At 29.0% G+C, this 12,781-nt stretch overlaps 1 protein-coding gene across 5 annotated transcripts in view; it reads right to left on the bottom strand.

The window, feature by feature from the left end:
* The window catches only part of Klc (kinesin light chain), a 39,916-nt gene extending 31,341 nt beyond the window's left edge, over positions 1–8,575 (bottom strand). Inside the window, exon 1 of one of the 5 annotated variants that reach the window (XM_083093191.1) lies at positions 8,014–8,575. In XM_083093191.1, coding sequence (XP_082949317.1) covers positions 8,014–8,030 — 17 coding nt within the window. In that variant the 5' untranslated portion in view covers positions 8,031–8,575. Of the gene's footprint in view, positions 1–2,922; positions 3,275–8,013 lie in introns of those variants that run through there. The other 4 variants (XM_083093195.1, XM_083093189.1, XM_083093196.1 and 1 more) reach the window with 4 other exon arrangements.
* Positions 8,576–12,781: the final 4,206 nt, after the last annotated feature.

Raw genomic sequence — 12,781 nt, 5'->3', positions numbered from 1 at the left:
CCTGTATATATATATATATATAATAAATTTATTTATACATCGTCCTTTATTGTTAAAACCACAAAGTTTTTTTATTCGCATGAAAAAAATGAAGTAATGGCGACATTGCGTGTTTATATAAGCACGCAATAGATTGAGAATTCGATCTTAAATTGTAATAGCATTCATTACCGGTAGAAAGAACTTGCCCCTTTTTCTTCCCTTTCTCTACCAAAATCTTACAATTAAAAATTCATCAATTAAAATTATCGATTTAAAGAAAAAAGGATATATCTTTTTTTCATTAAATTATATTTTCATCTACATTTTTAATACCTTTTTGAAATTCTTTCCTTTTTTCTTTCTTTTCCTTTAATTTTTTTATTAATTAAATTCAAAGTATTTTAGAAACAAAAGAATAAATTAACATCGAATTTTTCAGGGTATTTATTTAAAACTTGTAAAAAAACCTTCGAAAATTTTCAGATCTTTCAAGTATTTTTGTTCAAAATTCTAAGTACAATTAAAGAATTTTTAAATACAAATTTTTTAAATAAATTTCTTTATTATGTACATTTTCTGGTATTTTCTATTTATATATCAAGGAAAAATGAAAAATCATTTATTATACTTGAAAAAATTAAAAATATTAAAAAGAATTAAGTGGCTTTCATAAAATTAATAAGTATGTATTTTTCATTTGCATATTTTCATTTTTTTTATCACCAAAAATTATAATGAAGATTATATTTTTAATATTTTGCTGAAGAATTGAATATAAACAGATGTATGTGTATGCACAAATAGATAATAAAAATCATGTCCAATTTTTTCTGAAATCGCAATAAAATTCATTTCCCACGAAAATTTCTTGATTTTCAAGATCAAAAACAACTTTTTAATTGTGACAAAACACACAATTAAATTTTACAAATTTAAAACATTTTTTGTATGCATATGCAATTAAATCGCATCTCAAAATATTTTATAATCAACATTAATATATAAAATTTTAATTCGTAACAAGAAATAGAATACTAAATAAGCCAGAAATGAGTTTCCAGCAACATTTATTAATGTTTATATAATGTTATATATTTATATTGATTTCAAAAATCTCTTAAAAAATTATACAAACCATAATTAAGATTAATTGATATATTGTTGGAAATAATCTAATAAAATCTTACATTTTAATTGTAAAGAAAACTTTCACTTACATATATTGTATTTATAATAGAAATCCGCACAATATTGTGATCAATTAACATTAATACAATCTTCTAATCTTTAAAAAAAAAGTAAAAGCTCAATTAATTAAATTGTTGGGGAAAAAACGACCAGACTTCAATCACAGAAAACTTTTGCACATTTGTGATAAAAATCCATGCAATATGTGATCGATGTTCATTCTAATCTTCAATAAATTAATAGAAAATTACATAAGCATGATTATTTATTAGTGCTATATCAAAGTATCTACTATCTTGTTAAAAAATTCCTTGATCTTTCAGGTTTTCTTATTTAAAAAGTAAAGAATATTTTAAAGATTGTTTGATGCGATTGTCTCAATAAAATTTTTTATTGTATGCATTTTCTAATGCTTTTCACTAAAATAACAGACAGACACAGAACCATTCAAGTTTCAAGTGTTATTTGCAAGTATACTGAAAAAAATCTGAATAACTTTCATAGAATAAACATTTTTCATTTATATAACATTTTTATTTTTTATCTCTAAAAATTATTACACACACACACACACACAATATATATATATATATATATATATATATATATATATATATATATATATATATATATATATATATATATATTACAAAGTATATTCAATATTTTATTAAGACATTTTTAAATATAAAGAGATATATATTTATAATATATTTTAAACATACGTACACATAATGAACAACTTCGCTTATCGACGAATTGCCGACTGTTTAAAAAAATTATCAAAAAGAGAAATTTTTTAAAATTCCATGGGAATTCTCTGATTTTACCAAATACAAAAGAAATCTCTGAGATTTCCAGATTTTTTATGGATTTTTCCGAGATGCGAATATCTTGTACACGTTAATATAAAAAACTTTTCTAACAATTTGCACGTATGAAAATTATGTATATTTCTAATCTACATTTCGTTCTGAATATATGTATCGTAATAATGTCGCAACGTTACGATGCGAGCTGCCGATCGATGCTTGCGTCCGACGCCAATAACAGTTGTGTAATTCCTAGGTTCGGTACACGTAATAATACATAACAATCAAATATGAATAAATTTTATATATACTCTTGAACTCAACAATATCAGACCTAATATTTCAGGTTCCTAACAGTTTTCTCCATTAAATCCGTCCATCATTCTCTCCCCCTAATCACCATTCTCCTATATTACAATTTTTTTTTTTTGATTTTAGCTATTTCCTCAATTATATTAGTCCTATCTGTAAATATATCTGTTTCAGCTATGGCTTTGTGTATTCTTCACATATGAAATAGCCATATATGTATATAAAGAGATATCGGAAAAATAAATAAGAAGTATAAAATAAGCAGAAATTTATAAAATAGAAAAATAAACGAAGCAAAAAATCATAAAATAAAAAAATAAATAAAATTATAAAATAAACATAAATCTATCTATTGATTATAGTAATATAGAATTTGGAAAATTCGCCCGAGCGCGCTTATACTAATATTATATATACTTAAATAAATGTGAATATATACAGCTTCAACAGAAAAAAAGTCGCTAACGTAAAATTACTGCTTCAAATACACTTTATTGATATAATTTCGCGATCAAAAACTCTTTCATTATTTTAAATATGTGATTATATATGAGGAAATTATGAGGAAATTATGAAGAAATTAATGATAAAAGATTGAGGTGAAGAAAATTGTACACACTTTACTCACATTCTATAGGCATTGAGCGTTTTTGACATATCCGTTCTACCCATCGATAACGGTGAACTCTGCCGCACCTATTAACTTCACACCATATATGTATCTATGTACACAATGATCCTTTCTCTTTTATGGACGTATATTGAGATAAAAAAGTCATTTAATTATCCGTACAAAAATATTAATAGTATATAAATATCTGCATATACGTATATAAATATATATATGTGTGTATAAATAGGAAGGGATACATATACCCTGTCTGTATATGTGTGTATATGTGTGTGTGTGTGTGTTGTGTGTAATTTCGATCGCTACGGGAACCGTAACGCGCGAGTTCGCGTTTAGTCTCTCACTGAAGACTCGCCTTAGCTTACCCTCCGCGTCGAACCCATCCCTACTCAGAGAAAGGGTGCATAGTATCAGTAGGGGTGGAAAGTGCGCAACGCCTGCGCCGTAAAATTCGAGCTGTAGAATTGCACAAGTCAAATATCGCAAATCACAATGTCCTCATGCAAAACTACAGGAATAGATTAATATTGAATTAATATATATAGGATATGTTTCCAAATCAAACATATAAATAATTTTTAATTATATATATATATATATATATATATATATATATATATATATATCTTTAACACTATATAAAATTAATTTTATATAAACAAAATTTATTAAAAATTGTATTGAACAATTATTAATTTTTATTACTGATTTTATTAAAAGTTTATTAAATTTTTTAAATAAATTATAAAAAATTTAAAATTAGATTTGTGTAAAAATCGTATTAAAAAATAAAATTTAAACAATAAGAAGAATTAATAATATATTGACAAAACTTTCGAGTGATATGATTCCGAGATTGATTATAAAATCGATTGTGATATTATCTTCAAAAATGAATTCTCTTATTTCCTTTAGAAGCTAACAACTATACAATTTTTTTTTATGTAATACTTGGAAGCTTGTTTATGTAACACGCAAGAATTATAAATAACACATAAATGAATTATAAATATGAATATTCTTAGCTTATAATTTTCTCTAGAATTAGCGTATAAAAAATATATCTAAATACATATGTTTAGAATCTAAATATATTTAGTAAAAACTTTTTAATTCAACACAAGAATTCTACACAATTGTATACAAGGCAATGTACGAATCTAGACGTAATTTTATTTTCATCTAGTGATCGGAATATGCAGATAAAGACAACAAAATATTATCTGACGTATACCTACATATTACACATTGTGAAAATATCTATTAAATGGCAAATTTTGTTACAGCTAAACAAAATAGCGCGTTGTTTTAATACTATTAAGAATTAAATATAATTCATTAAACCTATAACATGAGTAATATATATACAATATATATATATATATATATATATATATATATATATATATATAAAATAATATGAGTAATAATATGAGTAATATAACATTTTTAAATTTGGATCATCCTAGAGAAGTATTGCAAGTAACATAATATAAATAGTATTTTATAAATAATGTTCTACTTATCTATAAACTTTACAATAGAATTAAAATTTAGAAAACTTAACACAACAAATCTAATATTTAAGTGAGAATAATTTAATTTAATTTTTTTTTCTAATTAAATTTCCCTAGAAAATTAGAGAAATTTGAAAACTAATTTTTACATCAAAAAATTGTTTTATTCTATTACAACGGTTTTGTTAATATATTTATATATTTTAATAAAATGCGTTATAAACTATACTCCATTTATGTATCTTACTAACCGTTTTTCATAAAATTATATTTTTAACATTTATGTAATCTTAACAATGCTATTCAAGGTCTTATCTTACCAGCATTGCGATGTAAGTGCGTTATTTAAAACCTTACTTTTATATTAAAACTTTTTCTCAAACGTACTTATGTTTCAAGATATTTAAGGACTTCGAGATTTTTTTATAGATCTGTATATATGCGTGTGCGTATACGCACGTTATTTTTATATTATTAAATAAAATAACAAACTTAATATTAGAAAAAAATAAAATGTATAACAAAATATACTTTTTGTAAAGATATATTAACTTCATATTATTTATTGATAATAAAAATTAATAATAATTAGGCATTATTTATTTATAGTAAAAATTAATAATAAAATAAATATAATACAATTAATAATAAAAAAATTGATGAAATTAAACTAAAAAATAATTCAAAATTGTACATTATACTTATAAAATAAAAATAAAAATTTTTATATTTCAAATTATCTAATACTTTTAATATGTTATTATAAAGATTTTTTGCAAATCTTTTGCATAAATGCAAAATGTTTGTTTTTTTATAGCGTCTCGGAAACTTCGCGTAGTGAGAAAGTTCTATGCGATTTGCAATCGCAATCTAGTAAAAAATATAGTAACTGGCATTTGATGACTCACGACATGACGACACAACTACACTGAACTACATAGTATAACATTATACTATTACACTGACAAATTATTACCTATATAAGTGCAATGCTAAGCAGATGTGTGCTGCTTTCATATATTTTATATTAGATTTTTGTGTGTGTTCTATAGTGTGAAATTCTTTCTCTCTTTCTCTCCCTTTCCTCTCTCTGAATATAAGAAAAATCTTTAATATATAAAAATAATAGACAATTCTGATTTTCTATACTTTTTTAAAAGATCTTTAATTTAGAAAGTGATTAGAGTTTATAAATTATTTCACTAATTGATTAATCGATGAATTAATTAAAATTATGTTAACACAGTTTTATGTAAACAAAATATTCATAGAAGATTTTCTGATCTGATAATTGTGTTATGCGTTATAATGAATAAGAGAAAAAAACAGATCGCATCTGCGCAGATTGTTAGCACATCTTTTGTATGTATATTAATAAGACATCTTATTGATTAAATAATTAAATAATTAAAATAACTAACAAAATTCAAATGAAAGTGCAAAATAACAAGCTAACAAACGCGATCAGAATCCAGAGAATTAAACATAGTAATTCAGAAAATATGTATCTTTTTCAGTCTAATACTGATAAATGTCTAATAATGATTCACAATCAGCCTAATACTGATAATTCAATTTAATACTGATTCAAATCTAATATTGATAAGTAATAATATTGATGATTCAAGTCTAATATTGGTAAGTTTATATATATATATGTATATATATATATACACTTATAAATAATGATCAAAAAAAAAAAAATATATATATATATATACACTTATAAATAATGATCATTTTGTAAAGCTTAATAAATTCTTATGCCAAGATTTAATTTAATGAAACTTGATGCTCAAATCGTTTACTTTTAATATGTCTATAGCATATTAAAAATGATTTGACTACTATATAGCGCAATGCTAGAAATAAATATTAAAATAAATATTAAAATACTAAAAATAATCTTGCAAATGTTAGTAATAAAGACTTCTATATAAAGCTTGAATTTAAGCGATTACTTTCTCAAGTTTATCATCTTCTTAAATTGATGTTGCATATTAAAAGTTTGCATGTATATTAAATATATACAATCTATTATAAAATAATTAACTATTTTCATAACATTTATCACTATTATAAAATAATTAACTATTTTCATAACATTTATCACTATTTTTTCAAAAAGTCATTACTCCTTTAATTTTTTAATTTAATCTATTAACTTAAAATTAAAATTAAGAATGAAATTAAAGTTTTATTGCTCTACAATATGATGTTACATATTTATTTTAATGTATCATAAGTATCAATATGTCTGACAATGAGATTGCTTTCACAAAAGTTTACATGTATAATACATACATTAACAATTAAATGAACACAATGTATGAACTTTCTTTCTTTATGTAAAACTGACATCTTTTACATAAATTATGAAGAAAAATAAGATGTGTATATATGTTGTATATAATACAAATATGTATATATACATAAGAATTTTTTGTCACTTTCCAAAATCGTCAGTATTTATTACATTATATATGTATATGTATATATATATATATATATATATATATATATGTATATATGTATATGTATCTGTATATGTGTGTGTGTGAAATGTAAAAAAAAAACAATTTTAATGAATTATTACAAAGAGAAACATCTATTTTCTTAAAATTTATATGAAAAATAATTAAAATAATTAAATGCACATACATACACATACATACACAAGATGTTTTATTTTAATTAATGCCCTTAAATATCTTTTATTAATATAACTAAAATTTTTAAAATTAAACTTATGCTTTAAACTTATATTTTAAACTGGACACCTACAGTCTTATGGTTTTATGCCAGATAAGAAGACATTATTGAGATTTATAAAAACATCATAAAAATATCCAGTAATTTTTGTAAAATAATCTTTTGTAAGATTCACACATTTTTTCCTTAGAAAATGTGACAAATTCATATGATAAGATAAGAAAAATTGAGTGATGATTCTATATAAGGGCAATATCGCATCTGTAATGTATCATTGCTTATTTTTATTCGCTAAATGTAATTATTCCATACTTGATTAAATCTAATTATGCGTTTTGGTTATATCAATCAATTTATTTTATTTTGTATATAAAATTGTATATTTTATTTCTATATATTCTCTCTATAAAGATTAATTTCTTAAAAAATATTGAAAAATAAATCAGATCTATACAGGTAAAACTTATTAATTTTGTTACTCTCTATCATATGTTTCTTATTAAACTAAAGTATAAAATTTAATAATATTTATATCTCCAAAGCTTTTGTTTTAAAAATTTCGCATATTAATTTGAATTAAAAAAAGACTGATATTACATTAATTTTATTTTTCTGAATTATAGTGATTAGTTTGCTTTATTAATTAAAGCAAAAATAATATTTTGCATAAAGTTAGATAAATATTAATTTTACTGTTACGTATTAGTTATTTTTTACGCATTAGTAATTTTTGTCAGTTATTCCCTTAAATAAAGCCCGGAATTTCCACTAAAAACTAGAATTTATCATAATTTTTTTCTATTCACTTTTCCGGCCCCAATCCTGCAAATTGTACAATAAAATAATAATCTATACTCACTCTTGCGAATGGTCCATGCAAGATTGCTATCTTGCTTCAATGTAGCATCCCACCGGTGGATCAGGGAGATTGCTAGAATATCTCGCGGAAATCCTTAGATATTATATATCCTGGGATATCTTTGAGAGAGGTCCTGTGGAAAGGGACCGGTCTCTCTTTCTCTTGCGGGAACAAAGAATATGATTTTTACACGGGACCAATAACACCAAAGCGTCGCAATTTCAGAAAAAGGTCGCTCTTACGATTGTTTTTTGAGCGACAAAAAAAATGCGACAATGATCGAAGACAGAGAGATCTCGTTCTCCGAAACCGTTCTCAGGACAACGCGGACAAAAATGGCGAGACACGAGTGCCAGGTCTCGATCAGCAAATGTCATATATCTTGCGAGGTTTAGAGCGAGAAACGTCACAACCGACTGATGCGAGAAACGCGCTCACGAGAAATCGGACGGAATGTCAGCGAGAGAAAACGTGATGTTGTGTCCAGCAATCACGCTCTGTAAAATTATTGTACGCAATCTAAACCTCTCAGCCGATCATAAAATCACGACTGGAGCGACTCCGTTATGTGGGACTCTCGCAGTCGACTAGGCTGATATTCATGAGGCGATTACAGAATCTTAAGCGGCGTCTACAATGAGATTTTAAGGCGTAAGATTTAAGAAATTGATCAATCACAGTCGAGTATTCTCTTAATACTTGACTGTGATTGGTCAATTTCTTAAATCTTACGCCTTAAAGCCCTTTGCACAATGCTAGGCAACAGGCAATAAGAACAGAAATAGTATCTATTCTCTGCTCCTATTAGCGAATATTTTCTGTTCCGCGTATTTATTGGTGAATAGTTTCTATTCCTTATTTCTATTGCCTGTTGCCCAGCATTGTACAAAGGGCTTAAAGCCCCTTGCACAATGCTAGGCAACAGGCAATAGAAATAAGGAATAGAAACTATTCACCAATAATTACGCAGAACAAAAAATATTCGCCAATAGGAGCAGAGAATAGATACTATTTCTGTTCTTATTGCCTGTTGCCTAGCATTGTGCAAGGGGCTTTACTCTCCTTAAAATCTCATTGTAGACGACGCATTAAGCGTTGTCTACAATGAGATTTTAAGGAGACTTAAGGCGTAAGACTTAAGAAATTGACCAATCACAGTCGAGTATTCTCTTAATACTTGATTGTGATTGGTCAATTTCTTAAGTCTTACGCCTTAAAATCTCATTGTAGACGACGCATAATGCGGCGCATAATTAAAGGGTCGTCTACAATGGCCGTAGCATAAGGTTGTAAGGCCGTAGTCGTAAGAAATTGACCAATCACAGTTGATTATTCTCCTGAACTTCAACTGGGATTGGTCAATTTCTTACGACTACGGCCTTACAACCTTATGCTACGGCCATTGTAGACGACCCTTTAAGAAATTGACTAATCACAGTCGAGTATTCTCTTAATACTTGACTGTGATTGGTCAATTTCTTAAGTCTTACGCTTTAAGTCTCCTTAAAATCTCATTGTAGACGCCGCATTATGCGTCGTCTACAATGAGATTTTAAGGCGTAAGATTTAAGAAATTGACCAATCACAGTCAAGTATTAAGAGAATACTCGACTGTGATTGGTCAATTTCTTAAGTCTCAGGGTGCGGACCCATGCAGCGGAATAGCGGAACACGGAACGAGAGTGGAACCAATCGCGAACGTTCCGCAGTTTTCATTACGCGAAAACTTTCAAATCCTCCCCATCCCCATGGAGCGGAATGAGCGTAAGCAGTCCGAGCAGCAGGTCCCTAAAATGACTTTTAAATATTGTTTTTATCGCTCGTTTTTATTATCATGTATATAAATATTAAATTAAATGCGTTTCTTATCGGAAATATTGACTGAAAATGTTAAAATCTGTCAAATAAATTTTAACGTGTTTCAATACTTTTGAAATAATAACTCATGATTGGTTGCGCAAAGTTTACTTATGCTACATAGGGACTAGAGGCCCATGTTTCCGCGCAACAAAAATGACAGAACTGTATATATGTATACACATATACCTTGTTAAATTCATCGTGAGACAACGAATTACGGATATAATAATAATTACGGAATATTACTGTTTTTTTCTTTTACTGCCGCTTATTGCACTACTATTTTTATTGCACTTATGTATTTTGAGGTTACATGCTACATGCAATATGTGTATATTACGCTGATTACGCAGTTTGCGAAAAAGCTATTCCTCTAAAGCTGCTGAAAAACGCGGAACGCTCGCGATTGGTTCCGCTCTCGTTCCGCGTTCCGCTATTCCGCTGCATGGGTCCGCACCCTTAGGCTGAAGTCCCATGGAGCGGAAATATTCAGCGGAACAGAATGCGCGGAGCCAACGCAGCCAATCACAGCCATAGAAAAAGCACCGCAAAAAAAACGGAATGGTGATTGGTCGCCCTGGCTCCGCACTTTCCGTTCCGCTGAATATTTCCGCTCCATGGGACGCCGGCCTTAAGCGTCGTCTACAATGAGATTTTAAGGAGACTTAAGACGTAAGACTTAAGAAATTGACCAATCACAGTCAAGTATTAAGAGAATACTCGACTGTAAAGCGGCGCCTACAATGAGATTTTAAGGCGTAAGACTTAAAATCTCATTGTAGACGACGCTTAATTGGTCAATTTCTTAAATCTTACGCCTTAAGTCTCCTTAAAATCTCATTGTAGACGATACACTAGGGTGCGGTCCCATGGAGCGTATTACGATACACGCGTATCGGGCGTATTGAAAATCTGACCAATCGCAGATGTTCCGCTGTTTGTAATACGCGAAAGTTACGTCTGCGATTGGTCAGATTTTCAATACGCGCGTATGGTAATACGCTCCATGGGACCGCACCCTTACGCCTTAAGGCCATCACACACAAAATTGCATAGCTGCATATGCATAGCATAAGACCATATGGACCAATGAGCATCGAGTATTAAGTCGCCATATTGACTTACATAACATAATACTCGTTGCTCATTGGTCCATATGGTCTTATGTTATGCATATGCAGCTATGCAATTTTGTGTGTGATGGCCTTTAAAGGGCAGTCTACAATGGCAGTAGCAGTAGGTCGTAGCAGTCGTAAGCGAAATGAACCAAATCCATTTCCTATGGATTTCGTGCGTTCTACGGCGGTCGCGCATACGCAGTCACGGAAGAATTCTGATTGCGCGTCCGCCGTAGAACATACATTATAGCCGTAGGAAATGGATTTGGTTCATTTCGCTTACGACTGCTATGACTTACTGCTACTGCCATTTGGTACATCCAGAAGCACAACCGCTCACTGAGCGGCTAAGTAGCAATTGAATGTGATTGGTTTCTATCTTTGAATTCACCAATCACATTCGAGTGCTACTTAGCCGCTCAGTGAGCGGTTGTGCTTCTGGATGCACCCATAGGCTGCGTTCAGCAAGAAAAGCTGCTTTGCAACTGTTGTAAAATTCGTGAATCTGATTGGTGTATGCTCTTAAATCCAGTCAAAATTAAGAGCATACACCAATCAGGCTCACGAATTTTACAACAGTTGTAAAGCAACTTTTTCTGCTGAACGCAGCCATTGTAGACTGCCCTTAAGGCAGGGTCTACAATAGGTAATTTAAGCCTTAAAAGATTGACCAATCACAGTCAAATATGAAGAGAATACTCGATTGTGATTGATAAATTTCTTAAGGCTTAAAATACCTATTGTAGATCAGGATTAAACGTAAATAATATAAATTATGTGTAACATGTCATCTGTCATGTAAACAAGAAGCAATCTATATATATGGAATATGATTTCTTTTATTTCGTTTCTTATGTATTTACATGCTAAATATGCTAAACCATAGACATAACTACATAATTTTATTTTATCGCGAAAAATAAACAAAATTATGTTTATATGAATTGTTTACATTACTTTACAAATTTACACGAAAAGTCTAATATTGTCTATACACATACTATAAAGGTACAATTTCATGCAGACGCTCGACGCTCATTTTTAGCGTCAAATCTGGTCACGTGATAGATTTTTAAATTCCCGCGTCGAGAGATAAAAGCTAAACTGTGTTTAGCTTTGACGCTCGATGCTCATTTCAGTCAATCCAGTGGTTAGGCTCGTGGACCTAACATGGTTAGGCTATATTTCGCGTCCCTCTGAATTATTAAATATATTACACTGCACTCAAAATATCACTTGAAAGTAATTTTTTATTACAGAATATTATATTGTTTGTTTCATATACTATCAAAGATGCGCTAAGTGATAAACAAGTCGATAATACGGATACAGACTCCGCCACGGTCTTACATACAGGTCTGGAAACTCCGGTGGTGAGGGAGGTCTCACGTAGGGCCTCCGCACAAGGGCCCATATTCTGAATCCTCTTTTATCGATAAAAGTGCCTCTAAAAGTGGCATATAAGCCTTCTGATTGGCTACAGGCCGCTTTTAGGAGCACTTTTATCGATAAAAGAGGATTCAGAATATGGGCCAAGGTGTTCCGTATCGCATTACGTTACGTTAAGTATAGATCGTAAATTTAACTCCGTACGTAAAATTAAACTTCAGTCAACGCACAGAAGAAATCGTAACGTAAAGACATGTCTTTACGTTTACGATTTCTTCTGTGCGTTGACTGAAGTTTAATTTTACGTACGGAGTTAAATTTACGATCTATACTTAACGTAACGTAATGCGATACGGAACACCTTGTGCGGAGGCCCTTAGTGTGTCCGTTTTTCGGAAGTT

This window comes from Camponotus vicinus, unplaced genomic scaffold, assembly GCF_025532165.1.
Source record: "Camponotus vicinus isolate PSW18456_S1 unplaced genomic scaffold, iyCamVici1.0 SCAF_3, whole genome shotgun sequence".
Lineage (NCBI taxonomy): Eukaryota > Metazoa > Arthropoda > Insecta > Hymenoptera > Formicidae > Camponotus > Camponotus vicinus.
The sequence above is the reverse complement of the archived record's forward strand: the minus strand, read 5'-3'. Positions and strand labels throughout refer to the sequence as shown.